This window comes from Pseudonaja textilis, chromosome 5, assembly GCF_049901715.1.
Source record: "Pseudonaja textilis isolate UNSWEBS1 chromosome 5, rPseTex1.2, whole genome shotgun sequence".
NCBI lineage: Eukaryota > Metazoa > Chordata > Lepidosauria > Squamata > Elapidae > Pseudonaja > Pseudonaja textilis.
In genome coordinates this window covers 52,723,971-52,744,080 of record NC_141994.1, presented here as the reverse complement: position 1 = coordinate 52,744,080, position 20,110 = coordinate 52,723,971, and the positions used below count along the sequence as shown (strand labels likewise).

The 20,110-nt window shown below is 39.5% G+C and overlaps 1 protein-coding gene across 3 annotated transcripts in view; it reads left to right on the top strand.

The window, feature by feature from the left end:
• POLR3B (RNA polymerase III subunit B) overlaps window positions 1–14,432 on the top strand; it is a 63,601-nt gene extending 49,169 nt beyond the window's left edge. For 2 of the 3 annotated variants that reach the window (XR_015743904.1, XM_026695215.2), the window contains exons 27-28: window positions 125–298; window positions 13,802–14,432. Coding sequence is in view for 2 of the 3 variants with exons in the window: in XM_026695215.2 (XP_026551000.1) it covers window positions 125–298; window positions 13,802–13,931 (304 nt within the window). In the remaining variant the exon portion in view is untranslated. The remainder of the gene's footprint in view (window positions 1–124; window positions 299–13,801) is intronic. The other variant, XM_087934877.1, reaches the window with a different exon arrangement.
• Window positions 14,433–20,110: the final 5,678 nt, after the last annotated feature.

Here is a 20,110-nt window from a genome sequence, read left to right as displayed (position 1 = left end):
TGTAACTTCAAACAGTCACTAAAAGAATGGTTGCAAGTCGAGAGCTACCTTTATACTGACTACTGAATCGTAACTGCATGTGTAACTGCACAAATAAAATAATTACAAACTTCTTGATTTAAAGGCAGCCCACTGAAGGCCGATCCCGTGATGGAGGACTGCGTCTGGGAGAAATGGAAAGAGATTGCTTGATAGGATATGGAGCCAGCATGCTGTTGTTGGAGAGACTTATGATTTCAAGCGATGCATTCGAAGTAGATGTATGCGGCCAGTGTGGATTACTGGGCTACTCTGGCTGGTAAGTAGACATTTGTTTGATAGTGTATTTTCTTTTTTTTATACAGTTTATTTATATATTTTTTTCTCTTTACATACATAAGTGCTTCATGAACAGTGTGTTATCTGTGTCGATTGTTTACATAATACTATTTTCCCAGTTCCCGATTTCTACCTGTTATCCAACCATTGGTAAAACAAGTCCCATGTTCAAACACATTTTGTGTCTTCTTTTTCTTTTATCTTCAGTGTCAATCTGTCCATTTCTGCACAGTCTAGTATTTTTTTGTAATTATATCTTCTTCTGTAGGTGTTTCCTTATTTTTTTAGTGCTGTGCAAATATAATTTTTGCTGCTGTCAAAACATGTAATATTAAATATACATTTCATTTATCATATTTTTCTGATAATATGCCTAACAAAAATAATTCTGGCTTATAATCTGTGATGACCTAGGGCATGGCACAAAGGCAACACAGCCAGAAAATAAGTAGAGGCCCCTTTATTAGCTCCAACTTTGCCCCTAATGACTGGTTACCTTCCAGTCTGGAGAAAAACTCTCCCACGAACCTGCACCTTTAGCTGGAGATATTCCAGTTCAAATGTTGTAAACTGAAAACGTTAAACTATAAATCCAACAAGGCAAAAGAAGGTAATAAATCCAGCAGAACAAGATACGAAGTTCCAGAAATGAAGTAACAAGGTAGTAAATCAAACCAGTTGGGAGGATGCCAGGAACTCATAACAGCAGCCAACACAAGAAAAACTCAATGTTTGTTCTTGACAAACACCCCTCCCAACTGGTTCTCCTTTAAACTCCCTTCCCAGGTGTGCCTTGTGAAGGGAATCAGGGCCCTTTCCTTTCTCGTAAGCCATGCAATCCACATTGCTCTCTTCTCCGTTCTTCCCTGCGTGCCCTAGGATGAAGAGGGGGTGGGCCTTGGTCTTCCTTTGAATTCCCTCTCCCTTGTTCTACCTCTTCCCTGCTCTGCCCAGCCTGACTTTGCCCTTCTCCAGTTTCCTCCATAGCCAATGGAGCCACTCCCTCGCTCTCTGATGGCTGTTTGTCTTCCTACTCGGATTCAGTGGGGGCATGACATAATCTATATGTTGTTTTAACATTTTTCTAATCATGTATGCATTTTCATCCAATTTCTTTTGCTTTTGGACATGTCCACCACATGTGATAATATGTGCCTGGTATTTGATTACATTTCCAACATTTGGCAGGCATGTTTTTAAACACCTTTGCTTACCTTGCCGGTGGCAGGTGCCACATTGTTCCTCATTCATAGCATGTGGGTGCTTGTCTTTAAGATGCACATAACATAATAATAATTTGATCTTCAGTGCAGGAAGTGGTTGGGGACTAGAATTTCCCAAGGCAAGAATAATGAAAATATAAACAACTACTTATAGTTGAAGACCCAGAAGACCCTGCTGAAGCTGCTATCACAATAATAATCTGGCATTGAGCATTAGCCTTATTGCCTGAAAAATATGTGGATTGTTAAGCATATTTCTCACCATCAGAGTTAACTACGTATATTTATGAGACCACAAGATTGTCCCATCATTGAGCCAGGGTAGACTTCTTTATAAGGTTTGTGATTAGGGGATAATCAAGTGGATAGTTCTCTGACTGACCTAGGCTGACCCTTACTTGGATAGCTGCTAAATTCATGGCTCATCAGAAAGTTAATTTGGAGGATTCTATCTGGAGGATTCTATCCATCAGCAATGGCACGGCAAGCATTGACTGTAAGTGTACACTGCATGGTTCCAGGGACTGGTAGAAAGTTAGAGTAAGATTTCGGGTACTGGATGGAATGAGAGTAGTTTAAAGAATGAGGGCAGTGAGTTATGGGACAAGCACAGCTGAAGTCTACCTAGAAACCGGTGGAATTATGGGCTTGGGTAGATGAAGAGACATCTTTATTCACTCCTTATTCCGATGGCCAACAGAACTCCATCCTTCGTAATGAAGAGTAGCACAATTACACATCGAGCATTTGCTTACCATGCAGAGTCTGGTATTTCACAGAAGTACTCAGATAAAATGGTTTCCTCCCAAAACATCAGTACAATACCAAAATCATGGGGCAGTTTGCCAGCAAAAGTCCTGACTCCTCCTGAACAGAATCCATGCCAGGAAATGATGCGGTTATTACTGTCATCATCAAGAGCTCTCAAGGAGGGCTGACAGGAAATGAAGCAGAGCCCAGATTTGCAGTGTAACTCACCAATATTTAGGCATTGTGATAGTGCTGAAAAATCCACACTGGTTTCAGAATCCTGATACAGACCGGATATTTCTAAAGTTCAATCATTGCATGCCCAGAACCACTGACATTCCTTCCAGGCAAAATGAAACTTGTTTGCGTCAACAGTCCTAGGTATGGTGTTGGTTTCAAGCTCAAAATCCACATATTTATGGGAACATCATGGTGATCACTTTTGTCTCCCCTGGCTATATCCTCTGCCAGACAGTGCAAAACAAAATACCAGGCAGTTACAGGTTTGAAAGGCTTTACTGCCATGTTATAAACTTCCTGATAACAGCTGGTAACTGAGTGAGCGATTTGCCAGAGCCCAATGTCTTGCCTTCAGATTTGAGTTATCAGCAGGACAAAGGCAGAGGTTGAAATACAAATGTTGTCTCTTACAGTTCAGGCTAGGAAGACCAGAGAATTCAACCAGGCAATTGAAATGTCAGGCCATGGATTTAAATATAGGGCAAGGAACAAGACTAGCAAAAACCCAGGGCTGAAAGTTATTTCAACAGAGGACAACAGAGGAGGTGGTGATCAACTTGATTAAAGGCGTTGCTATCCTCTCCTCTCATGTGGTGTGTTGATCTCTGTGGCTCAGCCTTTGCTGCTAATATGTTCTTGGACTAGTGTCCTCCCAAAATCTAGCCCCTCATTATGTAAGTGAGATTTCAGCTGCTTAGTCTCAGTGACTATAGGTGTCTCGTTGACTGCTGACATTTCAGGCTGCCAGTCTGTCAGGTCTGCCTCTTCCACTTCTGATTTAAGGATTCAGTTGGAGACCATAACATGGGTAGGCATTGGGCAATTAATTTTCCCAAGGGCCATATGATAAACCATGACTGTTGACATAAGGCTGTGAAGGTGCATAGGCATATATGCGTATGCCTAAATTGCGGGGGGAGCCACTTTCAAAATAAAAGTACTGCAGTTGTATTGCATTCACTTATTTATGCTCGATTTCCAATTTCTGATTTACCTTGTTCAATGTAGGAGTAATATTATAATGAGATTGCTTGTATTGCCTGTGTTACAAATAGGTTTTTTTTTCTGAGAAAAAACAGGAGAAGCTAGATCAATGTTCTTTTCTATCTAAAACTTTATTGATTGATTGATTGATTGATTGATTGCAATGGTCACCAACCAGTGAGCTGGTGGTCCGCGAGAAAATTTTGGTGTTCCGCAGAGAAATGTCACCCCAAAGTACTTCCCAAAGCAATTAATCCAGGCTGCGCGGGAACACAAGGCTGCGCTGCCCACATGAAGTAGTGAGGGGAGACGGGAAAGGGTGGAGGGGGAAACTTGCCCCATGCACCTGGCCTGGCCACTGGGCTGCTTCTTTCCGCTTCTTTCTTCTTCTGCTTTTGGCTGCATGCAAGGAAAGTAGCAACAGTCTCTCTCTCTCTCTCCCCCAAACTCCACCAGAAATGAGTCTTTGGGACCCTGCAAGGCATCCTGCTCCAAGAGGCTGTGCCGGCAAAGACTCGTTTCTGGCAGAGTTTGAGGGAGAGAAAGAAAGACTTCTGTTGCTTCTGCTACTTTCCTTGCATGAAGCCAGAGCTCTCTCTCGCTCGCTCGCTCTTTCCCCGAGAGAACAGAGCTGGAGATGGTACCCTTCGATCCCAAATAAAGAATGATTGATTGGTAGGAAAATGGGGTGGGGCATTTTCTGCAGATTTTTGGGGGGATTTTCCCAGGGTCTCTGGTCCACGGGATTTAAAATTATGAGTTTGGTCCAAAACATTGGCGACCCCTGATTTAAAGGTCAATATAACTACCTTTCTTGCATATCATAACCCAGAGTGGTTTACAAACAATAAGCAATAAAAAGCAAAAAAACAACATAAAAACTCTCAGTGTTCTCATATCCAATAGACAATTTTCTTGGCTTCTAGCCACATATTCTCAGTGTTTGGGGGAAAAGTCAGATCTTCAAGGCTTTTTTGGAAAGGTAACGTTCTGCCTGACCTTGAGTAAGAATGTTCCAAACAGTAGGGGCTACTGCCAAGAAGGCAGGCTGCCTGGGTTCCACTTGATGGCAATTCAGATTAGATTAGATCCCACGAAGGTTGGTTTAATACAAATTATATCTTTTAGTTGGAGCAGGGTGATGGGTATAAAATTTTAGTGGAAAACTTTTTCCCCCAATGTAAGTGTGGAATCAGTTTTTCTTTACTGACCTTACTGTTTCTATGATTCCCTTTTTATCTGCATTTTACCAATAGGTAGAAAGGGACTTTAAGGACAGTTCTTTGCAGGAGGAAAGGAAAATGTCTTTGAAAAAAAATTAGGAGGGGTAAGAAGAGACGCTTTTGAAGCAAATTTTTGAAAAATGGAGAATTCCTAGGCTCTTCATCTGAAAGGATATAATAGTTAGCTTGGGGGAAAATTAGAATAGAGATATTAATATCCTTTTCATCCAATTCCATCAGGCTTCCTGAAAATAATACAAATAGTATACTTTATTATTTCATGTTGTTTCAAGGGAATTGAATAGAGAAGCACTGAGCTGTTATTAGCCCTCTAAGGCTGAAGCTTCAAGTGATGCTATATCCATGAAAATGCCAAATTTGGGGATCAGAAGCAGCTCTCTGGCCAGGGAAGCTGACAGGAACTCTGGTTGTAAGAGAGAAAAAACTTCTTCCCTTCTCCTAAACACTATCATTTCTAAACAGATTTTGTCAATTGGATTAAATTTTGGCCTGAGCCATGAAGATGATCTCTTTCAATTTCTTCACCCTGTTTTGAGAACTGATCCCTGCCTGCTTCTACTGTGCCATTTCCTTAGGCCCTTTTAAAATTAACTATGTCCCATTGGTTGGTTCCGTTGTCCCTTACTTAGCTATTTTAGTGATACCTTGATACTCATCGTTAACTGGTTTCAGGAGGTGCAATGAGTACCAAAATCGATGGCTAACAATTTCCCCTCCCCCATAAAGAGTAATATAGTGAGTCACAAGACAGCAGCACCAAAAAGTTCTAGCTTTTGCGTTGAGTACCAAACAAATGATACCGGGACAAAATGTTCAAGTCAGAATGTGTTGAGTACCAAATTCAATGAGTTTCAAAGCAGTTGAGTACCAAGATACCACTGTATAGTGCAGGGGTCCCCAAACTTGGCAACTTTAAGACTTCTGGACTTCAGTTTCCAGAATTCTCCAGCCAACATAGCTTTTAACACAGCATAGTCTTATAGTTGCCATGTTTGGAGACCTCTTTTATAGTGCCTTGTTCTCAGTTGCAAAAATAAAGTCAGGAGGAAATGTCTCATAATGAAATGAAACTCTCCTTTGACAGGCAGATGCCAAATCAGACTAAATAAGGGATAGCATGGCTGCTGACAAGGGACAAAGCCCAAAGTTTATTTTTTGCTTGATTAGAAACCATCTATTTATTTTGATCCTTTTCATAATGGACATAAAATATTCAGGCTCATGGGAAACTGAAATTGCCAAAGAAACTATTATATATAAGCTTTTACGTAGTTCCATACCATTAGTACCAATCTGAACAGCCTACATTGTCCTATACAAGCATATTTAAATATTTTAAAAGGGCAATCACCTTCAAATTGATCCCTGGTGACTTCATAGGCATATTGATGCAATTTTTTTGGCAATTGTATAGAAGTGGTTTCCCTTTGCTTCTTCCATGATATTATTTTGAAATACTGGAATAGTCCAACATTCAGTTCCAATTAGTTTTGGGAAATATAAATTTAGCTTCTAGCTAGGTTCCAACCTGCTTATCATCTGGAAGTCATGCAACTATAATAAAAAGTTAACTATGGCACAGATTAAGTGTGCTTCTCTTATGTAAAAAGATAACTGAGGAATTATTGAAAGAGATATGAGACATCATCAAATGAAAATACAAGTATATTCCTGTAACTTGAAAGGGGAAGTCAACAATTGCCTTTCAGAGCCAAGTATTATCATGCCAAAGAAATAGCCAATATAAAAACCTTGGGGAACAAGAAAGATATGCAATAATGCAAGGAACAAGGAAAGATGATCTCTGTCAAAAATATTAACAAATGGAAGAACCTTAGAAGAAAATAAAAATAGGTAAAGTTTGAATGAGTTTAGAAAAATCTTAGAAAATTTGGTCATTTAAGAGGGAGGTATATTCAAGAGTAATCTTATGTGAGAGAGGTAATAAAAGCAAATGAGATTAAAAAATTATGGAAATAACAGACACCTGCTGAGAAAACTATGAATGTAAGAAAAAAATAGTTAATTGTCCCTGGACCAACTAAACAGGAAGTAGAAAGTCATGCGCTTTGGATATGTGATGGGAACAGATCATGGATTTTTTTGAGGGAAGTTTCAGGGAAGGAGGAGGCGACAGATTGGATTGATGAATGAGATCAAAGAAATTACAGGAAAGTCATTCAAAAAACCACCCTGCAAATTAGAGCCAAGTCAGGCTGGTGAATGTTCATCCCTATGGTCATTTGGAGCCAAACCTACCTGTTAGCACTAATTAGCTCTTTTATAAAGCCTAAGATCTTCAGTTTGATTCTAGTTTTTATTTGTGATAGTGAGAAATAATTATAGTACTACGATGAGAAGTTGCATTGAATTAGGGAATAACAGTGAACATTGCATATGATTTGCATATACAGTTATTTAGAAGAAATGTCTGCATTGCAGCACACAAAATACAATATCAGAAAAGTTACCCAGCAAAAGTGAGTCATAAAAGTTCTCAATTTGCCCCTCAAAATGCTATGATTATGGTGGTTAAAGAGATGACTAGTAGAACTAATGTAAAAAGGTTACACTGCGTAAATGTGGAAAATATGTTTCAAAGGAAGTAACTCTGGTCTTACGCTATCTGATGGTGATCATAACCTATAATTGGGTTTGTTATCCAGTTATTAGGTGATTATGTGTTCTGTCTGTCAATAGTAGGAGCCAAGCAGCCCTTTAATGAGCAACACAATAGAAGCTAGGCAATTATAGCAACGCCAGACCTTTGCCAGTAAGTCCAGCTTTAGTGAGGAATTGCTGTATAAATTAGCATGCTTTGGAAAAATGGTAGGGAAGGTAGAAAACAAAAATATTGGATGTAGGGGTATAGTCCAGAATTAGGAATCAGAAAAGTATTTCATGTAAAGATGGTATTTGATGCTTCTAGTGGTGCTTGGATTGAATGGCACTCAGATTGAAACTCAAGGAAATGACAACAGAATATTGAAAATTCAGCAAATGTCATAATAGCATAGATTTAATTTTATTGCTAAATTACAAAAGAAAAGTTACTTCTAGTGTTGAAGTCCTTCTTCAAAATATGTTGTTTATCCAAAGAAAGCTCCTTTAAAGATACAGCCACAGTATTAACACTTTCTGCTTGGGGATTCTGAATGCTTTAGTTATTTGGAACATTATACCATAAGAGATTGAAACTGTATGTTCAGTTTATCAGATGTCTGCATGTATCATGGCAGTAAAAGCAATATAATTGTAATGTGTTAAGTGGAGTTCTAGTATTTCAATTACAGTGAATCTTTAAACATTACACAAATTGGGGTGGTGTCTTTTCAAATGTTGGATTCTTGTGTCATCCGAGCTTGGTTGTTTTCCTATGGACATTTCACTATCATCATTATCAATGCACTAAGAACCCCAAAACTCCTCAAATTCCCAGCAAATCAATTCAGTGCTAACTAAAGACTGGGTGCTATAGTCTATTCATGTAGAAGAGAACTTCTTCTTCTTCTTCTTTTTCTTCAGCGTTTGTCTCGCGCTCGGGCAAGGTCCGCTAATGTCCTTGAGTACTGCTTCCACACCTCTCTGTCTGCCACGTGTGTCGGGTCTGCCTTCGCGATCTCTAGATCGGCCTTGATCGTGTCCATCCAGCGTTGTTTAGGTCTACCACGCGGTCTCGCTCCTCCGACAGTCACCTTCATTACAGATTTGATGATGGATTCTTCCTTGCGCGGCTCACGTGGCCGAACCATCGTGCCGGGACTGCCTCATGACCGTGGGGATGGGCACGGCGTTGAACCGTCTACACACTTCTTCGTTCCTGGCGCGATCGAGTAGGGTGAGGCCTACCGACCATCGAACATTCGCATCTCCATTATCTGGAGTCTGCTTTCGACTTCTTTGGTCGTCGGCCAGCACTCTGCGCCGTATGGCCACAGGGCGCACCACAGAGTTATAGATTTTCGCCTTCAGGCGCATCGGCATCTTCTTGTCACAGAGGACGCCCGTGACGGACTTCCATTTGCCCCACGCTGCATTGATCCTGGCTGCCACCTCAGTTTGTAGTAGGCCTTCTTCCCCAAGAGTAGTTCCCAGGTACTTGAAGGTGGAGGCGCGCGGTAGCTCCTGCCCGTTCACGTGGATGGAGCCTGTCATTTCATTGTCAGTGGTCAGGTATTCGGACTTCTTTAGGTTCAGCCGGGCCGAACTGTTCGAGGCGGTCGTGCCACTGTTGGACTCGGTGCTCTAGTTCAGCCTTGCACAGGTTGGCCAGGAACACATCATCGGCGTAGAGCAGCGTCCATGGGCGGGCGTGTACAGGTCGTGTGTAATTGTGTCCATCACCAGAATGAACAGCAGTGGTGAGAGAGCAGAGCCCTGGTGTGCGCCGGCGGTAATATTAAACTCCTCTGATATCCCAGCTGCCGCTTTTACACGGCTTTTGTGACATCTGTATAGGAGTTGGACCCATTGTACGAGCAGCTCAGGCACGCCGTGGTCTCGCAGTGCGTACCAGATGAGATCGTGCGGGACTCGGTCGAAGGCCTTTTCCAAGTCTAGGAAGGCAGTGTGGAGCGGGATTTTCTTCTCTCTGTGAGCCTCCATCAGCATCCGCACACCGAAGATGGCGTCGGTGGTGCCGCAGTTCTTGATGAATCCAGCCTGGTTGGCGCTGATGTCGACGGTGTCCCGAATGCGCTTATCAGGGCGCGTTCAAAGATCTTCATAGTGTGTGACAGTAACCTGACCGGTCTGTAGTTGGAGCAGTCCGCTGGGCTGCCCTTTCCTTCCAGATCGGAACAGTGGTGCTGCGTACCAGTCGTGTGGCACTTTTCCCGTGGAGACGATGTTGTTGAACAGCTCGCACAGCCACAATGCCGAGCCCGGTAGTGCCTTTTTCCAGAAGTCGGCAGGGATGTCGTCTGGTCCTGTTGCCTTACCGTTTTTCATGGCCTTGATGGCGTCGGCGACCTCGCTGGCATAAATGCCTGAGACTGTAGAAGAGAACAATTTGAGGAAAGTTGTTTTATTGTAACCAAGCTAAACAATGTATGCTAAATAAACATTCAGCCTTTGCTCATTCCACAACCATTTCCTTCTTTCTTTGACACACGCGAAACTTATATGTGGAGCTCTTGAAGGCTTCTGTTTGTGTTAAAGTAAATTTACAAAATAGGCATATTTTGTAAAAATTCAGAAATAGATTTTCTACTTTTTAAAATTGACGTAGTCCTTTATAGTTAATTATAGAATAATAGGGGTGCGATTCAACTGGTGCAACAACTGGTTTGGTGAATGCATGCAAAGCATTTGAAAAATGTTGCTTTTTTTAGCTCTAAAACTTACCTTTTGCTGCAGTCCTGGTGAGTAAATCAGCTGAAGTATGCCAAACAACTGAAATGGAAAACTCGGAAATAAAGGACAGAATAGGGCAGAGGTGGGTGGGCAGGGCCAAGTTATCACCGTAACTACTGGTTCGTCCCAACTGGGCTGAATCAGTAGAATCCCATCCCTGATTTTAAATGAACAATAGGTGTCAAGAGAACATCTCAGCCCTTTGTAGTCATCTCATATGCAAAATTTATCAGTCAGAATAATATATAGAAAGATCATCTTGGAATTTGTCCTTCCATGAACAAAATCCCTTCCAACATAGTTTTGTGTCTCTACACATTTTCTAGAAAAGTAACAAAATGAATGCTTGTGGCAAAGACAGTTTGCACATTTAAAAATTTGCTTCAGTTTATATTTTTCTTGACAAGTATATTGACAACTTGTAAGTTAAGATTAAGCCATCTCATGTTGCAAACCCTCATGGGATCCCCAGCCCTTTGGGAGAAGGTGAACCTACAACTACCTCTTATTGCCTAAGATCAATCATATAATCTCTGTTCATTTTGAATTAGGAAACTTTTAAAAATTGTGGCTAGGTTGTAGCATGGGCTTAATGTAGTTTAAGAAAGGACAAAAACGGGGGTGGGGGAGAGAATAAGGGGAAAAATCCAGAAAATCCTGGTTCTGGTTCTGCCCATTTTTTATTGCCCCACCTACAAAATGTGACCTCTAGTTTTCAAGAAAGTGCCCATTCCTGTTCTATTAAGAAAAGAAGCATTTTTACCACCTCTCTTTACCAGGTTCTTAATTGTTGATTAATTTTGGCCTTGGTTTCAACTTAGGCCTTGTTTTTCACTTTCAGTATTGTTAGCTGTTTTGAAGCATAACTGTGCCATCCCTGTAGGCAGTGCTCTCTGAGATTATTTTTTAGATTGTCACTTTCTATGCCTTCCTATTGTGTCAGTAATTTTAATCTCGTTGTACACATTGGTGAATAACATTCAAGAAATCTTCCTTCTTGCCTTAAACTTTTGTTTTGAAAATGTCTCTAAAAATGATGAGTGAAACCCCGGTGGCTGAATTAGTGAGCTTTTTGGATAGGCATTATTGGGGGTGGGTGGGATATTGTTATTGTTGATGGGTTTCAGGTTATTGTTCTTTCCTCTCTGCTCTAGCAAGTACAGGTTGGGCCATTCATTGGTGAACAAATTAAGATTGAAGGGAAATCTCATTCTTCACCCCTAAATTGGAATACTATAATTAACATTTCTGTGCCACTGACTGAGAGTTTCCTTGGTAATGGAGAACTGCAGCTGAGACTCTCATAGCACTTAAAGGACGCCACCAATATGTTAGCACATCCGTGTCCATTAAATGTTACCATAGGTTGATTAACAGTAGAAGTGAAGGGGAGGAGAAGTGAGTTCAACATTCAAAGTGGTCTATCCTAAAAGTTAGAACTGGCTAATTGGGAATCACACTTTCATCCATCATGTATTTAAATGTACAGAAATTGCACATAACTTCAATATTTCACTTGCATCATAGATAGCATGATTTGATCCCAAATTCACCATATACAATACACAATGTACAATAAATATACACAATATACAGGAGAACTATTTCAACTATATACACCAAGTATAAAAGAGGACTACCTCAACATCTGAGATTATCAGACATATTTTTTCAAGCCACATAATGTCATAATGTTCATCATTGCAATATCCATTTGGCCCACCAAGTCTTAAAACTCCTGTCTAAATTTGCTGAATGTACCAGACTGTAATAGCATTGCTTCAAATTCTGGGTGAAATTTAAAATGGCAGTTACTGGAATGCTACCATTAGAGTTTATGAGGACGATCCCAGAGTACAAAGGTGCCCACAGTCAGTCCAAAAATTAGTCAGCCTTGACAATACATCAATATCTAACTTCTATTGCCTACTAATATTGTGTTATTTATAGATGAACCTCTGTTTTTTCTCTTTTTTAACTTCTCATGGTCTAAACTAATATATAAACATAAGTTTTGACTGAATCTCAGTAATTGTCCCAAGGAGGCTTTTTCCAAAAGGCAACTGGAGTTTATTGTTGTTTTTTCCTTTGGAAACATTTTGCTTCTCACCCAAGAAACTTCTTCAGTTCTTGGATGACAAGCAAAACATTTTCAAAGCAAAAACTAAGAAAATCCAGTTACCTTTTGGAAAAAGCACCTTTGGGACAACCAAGACTTGGATGATTGAGAATCTCTATAGACAGTTCACTAATAGCTGATTTTGTATATTGTACAGATTGTGCACTGTTACATCCCATTGTCTGTTCTTATGTTAAAAGGATGTAGAATTTAATCTCACTGAGACAATATCTCAGTGTTCTATTTGTTCCTGGGGATGTGGGAAAGTAGCTAGAATGTCTCACTTGGAAGAATGTGGGAGATAACATTTGGGATGGAAAGCTTGAACTTCATATATTGTTGAACTAGTCCAATAAATAAGTATCTAGTTAAATAAATTAGCATGCTCCTTTGTCTCTAATAATTTTAGAGTGGTTTTAGGAGTGAAAGACTGCTAAGGCCAGGCAACTTTACTATGGCTAGCAATTGCAACTACCATTCTTTTTACCAACACATAAGAACCACTGTAAGATCAAAGAAATCATGCTGGTATGTTTGAGGATTATGATTTTTGGTGTGGGATTTTTGAGAAGGGGTAAGAGTTAATTTCATTCTTTAAGCTTAAAACTTAAATCATAGGACATTAAACTAACCTTTTAGGCAGCAGGAAATTATAATATTGACTTGGGGAGAAGATTCTGCAAGGGCTTCTAGCGGTTTAGACACCATTTTGTCTTTTTTTTAGAAGTTGGAAGGGTCTGTGAAGGTCTTCTAGTCCAATCCTTACCCAGAACAGAACTCCTTATTCTACCTTTGACAAATGGTTGTCCAGTCTTTCCTTGAAAACCTCCAGCAATGGAGCACCCACAACTTTGGGACACAAGCTGCTCCATTGACTTAATTTTTCACATGGTTGTAATGTTCCATAGATCAGAGGTCCCCAACCCGTCCGTGGACTGACACTGTCCTGCGGCATGCCAGAAACTGGGCTGCACAAACAACCGAAGCCCCATCTGTGGGATGCAGGCAGCACACAAAGTCACGTCCCTTCCAGTCTGCGGAAAAACCTCTCTCCATGGAACCAATTCCTGGTGCCCCAAAGGTTGGGGGCCGCCGCCATAGATAGTCTGTCCTCTGTGGCATGTAATATAAGTACAAATGTTAGCTCTGCTACTAAATTGTCTGTTCTGCGAAATAATTACATAACTGGTGCATCTTGTACGGTTTTTATGTAAAATCTAAAAGGAGAATCTTATTATTATTTAACAAGCGAGCCAGTTTGGGGAGGCAAGAATGAAAAAAGGTCTTTTATGGAATGGAGCCCAAAATTTACAGAATTCTTTCTCTACTTTCTTTAGAAATGGAGGCAGACTTTATTTTTTAAAACTTTTGTGGAAAATTCTTCTACTTGTTGATTTATGGGTACATTTATTAAGGCCACTGTGTAACTTGCCTTTTATTGCTATTTTGCTGGGAATCGTGGGACATAAAAGAATGGTAATTTTAAAGAAATGTGAAATGGCTGTGGTACTCGTGAGGTGTTTGTATGATGTGTGAGGAAAATAACTCCCTCTTTTCCTGTCTTTTAGGTGCCATTACTGCAAATCGTCATGCCATGTCTCTTCTCTGCGTATACCATATGCATGTAAGCTTCTCTTCCAAGAACTTCAATCGATGAATATTATACCCAGATTAAAATTGTCCAAGTACAATGAATAAACGAATGACAAAGAAAGAAAGAAGAAGCTGGCGGGAATGTAATCAGAGCAAGTTCAAGTGGAAGTGCTAAACCACATAAGCCACAAGTTCCTCTTGGTTTTCTTTTCCCTCTTTGGCTGGGAAACAGTCCTCAAGAGAATGTTAGACGCTGCAAGGGCAAGACTCAAGCTGTGTTTATCTGTGACAAACAACAAGAGGTTTTGTATAGAAGATAGAAAAGGAAATAGATGCAGCAATCTGGTATCCTTTGAACTGAGGGAAAGCCCTACAGATCAGCCATTTGTAACAGAACAAGCAACACAAGCATAAATAAATAAACAAACATTTGGAATAGCAATACATTGTTAAAATCAATGAAGTTTAAAGGACCAACTTTTGATGTTTTGGTGACTGAAGTGTAATTTTTAATAACTGGAGGTTCTTTTCCCGTGCCAAGTATAGTTTTTTTTTTTAATGTTATTCACTGAGATTGGAAATTAATAAAAACTTAAAAGATATTGTCCAATGTTGGTTTTGGTGGCCAAATATCTTATGTATCTACATGGCACAACAATATTACTAATAGTAGTAAACATGATTGAGGCAGCCACCTGTTGTAAAGTAGGCTGCCCTTTCTTGTCTGTGGTGTTCTATAGAATAGGTATTCGGGGATTGAGAGATGTATAGCCATAGAATTCAAATCCTAAGGGAATCCTAAGATAGCCTGAATCAGACGGTGCTTCCAATTGCACTTGCAATTTTGGGAGGTTGGAGGGGATAGGAGAATTCCAAATAAGCATTCAGCCACTGTAGCAAACATTTGACTTGGGAGACAGCATTGAACAAGCATACCAGAAAATAGTCCTGGAGAAACATGTTATTTTCTGAGCACTGGGCCAAGAGGATACGGCTATAAAAAATTAAAACTGCAAGTAATTTACATTTCCAGGCACTTCTTAAACAGTTCGTTTGTTTTTTGAATGGCATCTGTTGTTAGGACTTCTAACTGTCCATCTTTAAAATTCCCTTTTGACGTCCCTGTAGTTCCTATTTGGGGTAAAGTCAGGATAACTGCATGGAGCTGAGCATTTACTGGCTGGATACCCTTCCTGATGCCTTCACACAGATCGCAGTATATATATTTTCTTTGTGGCCTAGGAGAAAAACATCTGTTCTACTTAGGATTGAACTCTCAACCTGTTATAGTCTGCCAGCAGCCTGTGGAGATGGCAGCAGAGTCAGACAATGGGGAGGAATATGGGCCAGTCTGGGAGTCTGGGGAGGACTCAGACAAGGATCCTTCATCCGATACAGAGATGGGGCCAGGACCATCTGGGAGTTATGTGCTGACTCTGGAGCCTACAGAATCTGACAGCAGCAAGGCAGAGGAACAAGGGTAGCCTGTTCCTAGTGTGTGCGTATGCAGAGCTGCCAGAAGGCAGGATCAGTTAAGACAAAAGGGGCAACTCAGGAGTAAGGCTTGGAGGTGATTGGCTCTCCCATAAGACATAAAGGAGGACCAAAGGGACAGGAACCTTTGCAGGAAGCAACTTTGTTCGTACTGGTGGCTTTGAAACCTGAAGCTGTTGAATTTGTGTTTTGTTTGGCCTTGTATAACTAATTGGAAATTTAGTCATTGGCAGCATTTCAAGGAAGATAATGGTGTGTGTTTATCAGACTTATCCTGAAGGACTTTGGCAGATTTCCATGAGACTATTTACAAACTGTATGAGACTCATTATAATGACAAAAATTCTCAGCCATTGAAATAAAGAAGGTTTTGGGACTGTGTTTGTTAGTGTCTCAATAAGCCTTGGTCAGAACACAACCTTATGTGAGGTCAGCATCTTCGCCACTAGGCCACCTCATCATTAAATGTCCATCTTTAAATGTTATATTAATTCTAAGGAATAACTGCTTTCCTGGCACAAAAAATGACAATTATTTGTTGATAACAAAATACTTTTCCTTTTTGAGATAGTAGTTTGCAGTTCACAGTCACAGTGTGGATTGTTATTCCTTAAAGTAGTAGCATCAGAAATACTTCTCACTTTCTCCAGTTGCTAGTGATGTCAGGAGCAAAATATAGAATTATAGGGCTGGAAGGGATCTGGAGGTCATGCTCAGGACAGGAGACCATTTCAATAGCTTGGTCAAATGATTGCTTGGTCTATTTATAAAAACCTCCAGTGATGGAGCACCCATAACTCTTGAGAGGCAAACTATTCCTTGGATCAATAGTTCTCACTATCAGAAAATTTCTCCTATTATTAGATCTATCTTTAACAAGCTTCCACTCATTACTTCTTGTCCTGCCCTCTAGTGCATTGAAGAATACATAAATTTCCTCTTCTCTGTGACAACCCGTCAAGTCTTGGAAGATAGTTATCATGTCCCCTCTAATCCTTCTCCTTCATAGGATAGGCTAGACATACCTAGCTCCCTGAACAGTTCATCATAAAATGCATAAACAGTAGCATCAAAATACGTCCAATATTTCATCTGCTCCCAATCCACAAGGCAAATATGTCCCTTACGTGTTTTATTAGTAAATTTGTGCTATAGCAGAGCAGTTGAAAGAATTTATGTATGAACCATAAAGAATGCTAAAGATTTTGCCCATCTGGGCAAAGTCAACATCTGAAGAAATTCGTGTGGTTGTATTATTGATTTTAATAAACGTAGAGCAATGTTAAGATTCAAAAGCTGAAAAAGCTAATGAGAAGTGAAAGCCTCAATGGGTGGTTTTTCCTAAAAACAACAACAACAACAAACAAACAGGTCATATTACAAGTATAAGTGCAAACAATTCTCATGAGGAAAGAATCCAGAAAGGAAAAAAGCCAAAGTAAGTATGTGAAGCTTTGGAAATAAGTGAGATAGGAAAGGTGGAAAGATGGTCAAGACATCAGGAAGGATAAGGAAAGCTGGAATGGTAGCAATGATATCAGGACAGATTAAGTTTAGAAAGAGCTGAAGTGGACAGTGATGTTAAGAACAAGTTAGGGATATCATGCAGAGCATACTGTAGTTTCTGGAATTCTTTCTGATCCCTTAGAAGCTCTGCAGCGACAGGAGGGTAGATGGAGGGGGCTTAAACGGACAGGTTTTTGAGCCACTGCCTAATTATTTTTCCCTTAGGAGTGGCTTTTTTTTTCTCCTGGATTTATTTCTTCGAATCCTTAGCTGGATCTGATCCATTTTTAAACTCAATGCCACTTTTTTGGTTACACCAGTTTTGGCTTTGTTCTGTTTTCTCTAATGAAAGCTAACTCTTACCCAACTCTACAGTGATTCGAGAAGGAGAAATGCCCCTACGTTTAAAAGAATGCGGATTCTGGAAATTGCATATTTGCCAGTTTGTAGGATTATTATAGAGAACATTAACCACTTAAGCGAACATTATTATAGAGAACATTAACCACATAAGCACTTAAAATGACAATTCAATAATTATAATAATTGAATTGAATAATAATCCAATAATCCAGAGTAGATTTGTCAAGCCCAAGTCTTGCAGACTGGACTTTTTTTTTAAAAAAAATGGTATTCTCTATTCCTTATAGAGCATGGGAATTCTACAGGTGTTCTTGATCTTGATTTCAACAAAGCATTTGTCATAGTATTTGTGACATTTTGATTAGCATGCCAGGTAAATGTGAGATAAATAGCATGACAAATATACAAACACATCGTTGGCATGAAAATCATCTCTTGGAAGACTTCATGTCTACTTGGAAACCACTTTTTGACTTTTTGCTTGAAGTTGAGAAACAAAGCTCTAACCTTGGGATTAGAATTGTGTATGATTGCAGAAGTACTGTGTACTATGGTTACTCGAATTCAAGGAGTCTTTAATTTCATGCTTGCATTTGTATTAAAGAAAGTCTGAACTTACTTTTTTCTATAGTTTTTTCTCTCTTCTTATCTCCACCTCCTTATTTTGTTTTTCCTTGCACCTCCTTTTTTTCTTTCCAACTTTTCTCCTTTGAACCTTTCTTGTATTTTATATTCTTATGAAATTCAATAAAGGTTTTGTGGAAAAGAAGGAAAAATTATCTTGAAAGATAATTCATTAATGGTTCCATATCACAGAAGTTTTAAGTATGTCCCCACCACAAAATTTCTGCTTGGGATTTTATATTGTGGAATATTTGTGGTTTGTTGCTTGGATAAGGAAGTGGAGAGGACAATTACGAACTTTGTAGATGACAGAAAATTGGGTAGAATACCTAATAACCCATATATCCTGCCAATTTTGGTAATTTGCAGGTGTGTGGACTTTTAATTAGATTTCTTAGCAATAGTCAAGCTAACTGGGGAATTCTGAGAGTTGAAATCCACAAATCCAGAAGTTTCTAGGGCTAGAAATTGCCCTAGAAAATAGAAATGAATTACAAGTTATTATTGATAACATGAGAAAAATAACTGAAAATTACAGAATGAAATTTAATATAGAGAAATGCAAAGTTATGTATGTAGGAAATAAGAATAAAACATGGGTATACCATAGGAGACACTTGAGTTGACAATCTTTATGGGAAAATATCTTAAAATAGTAGCTGACTATAAAATGAATCAGGATGATTTAATAATTAAAGTTTGAACTAGGAGTGGTGCCATGTTTATTCAAATCTACTCCCAGACACAGAAGCATACTGGGTGACTGGGTGAGTCACACACTCAACGTGCTTCATAAAGTTGCTGTAGGTGGAAATAGAAAAAGGGACTAGTGTGCTTTGTCTTGAGCAAGTGAACAAAAGATGAGACATAGAACCAATAAATAATGCATATGTAGGAAAAGAAGTGTGACATGATTGAAAAAAGGCAAATGTAATTTTGGACTGCATCAACAGAAGCAGAATTTCCAAATTGGATGGAATTCTACTTATTCAAACCCCACTTTGAGTCTTGTGTCCAATTCTGTTCCTACTTTAAGATTCAGAGAAGCTGGAACAGCTTCACAAAAGGATAAAAAGGAGGACTAAAGGACTAGGAATTTAAGTCCTCCGCAGAACCAAGGGTATTTAGCTTTGAGAAGACAGAAGGAGATACCACTCTTTAGATATGGAGTGGGGGTGGGAAATGCCTCCTAGAAGGCCTTCTTCATTGTTCCAGAGTGCAGAAATAGGAATGTTCCTAACAACAACAACAAAAAAGAGCCGCTAGATATCAGAATCAATTCCACAGGGAGATAGATGACGGCTCCGTTTTATTGGATGTATTCAGGCAGAAGCGAGACCCCATCTCTTTGCAATGCTTCAATTTGGATTCCACACAGAGCAGTGGGTTAAATGGTCTCTATCTGAGGAACAGTTACCACATGAAACTGTCACTCCATTCTTTTCCTCTTACAGAATTGTAATGCTGGGAGGAACCTCACTGAAGTTTAATCCAGACCCATCCCAAAGTGGGGAAGTGGCTCATGAATCTACACAACTGAAGCACTTTTCCAACCATGAAAACACTATTCCTTGGGGCCATATTTTCCACTGCCCAAAAGGAACCCCTCCAGGTTTTAGCTGCAGCTCTTTACCAAATTCTGAATTAAATTTCTACATTGTTTTTTAAAACCCAGAGTAGATTTTTAATGCAATATTTTTAAAACAATCTGCAATTCTCTGCCTAATTATTTAACCTGAAGCATCTCTGAACATAAATGAAGAGTCTTTCCAGCAAACATAAATTTGACCGCACAATAGTTATGTAACTATTTGATTACGTTTCCAATTGGTTAAATCTCTTGGCTTCATTCTTGGGTGCTCTGTACTGAAATAATATTTGGGGCCAGAGGGAGAACAATAAACTACTACAAATAAAAATAAATTTGAAAAAAGGTTGGAATTTAAGAAGATGAGAATAGGAACTACCAAGCGAAACAGTATCAAAAAGGTTCTAACCTGCTTACTTTAATGTGAAATATCATCAGGATTCAGTTATAATTCTCTTAATATATAGGTTATATTTCTTAGATTGCTTGAACTAAAGCTCTGATTGCCAGTTTTTATTCAGTACGCCACAGAAAAAAAATCCCCACTTTTCCAAGTGAGTTTTGCTGCTGTCTGATCCAAGATTTAGTCACTTTAAGTCCTGCTGATCAAGCAACATTATTTAGGAGACCCAGGAAATTAGCCTTTTCCCTGAAGATTTGGAGATATTTTAGGTTCTAACTACTAGCCCTTAAATGAGCATTAAACATG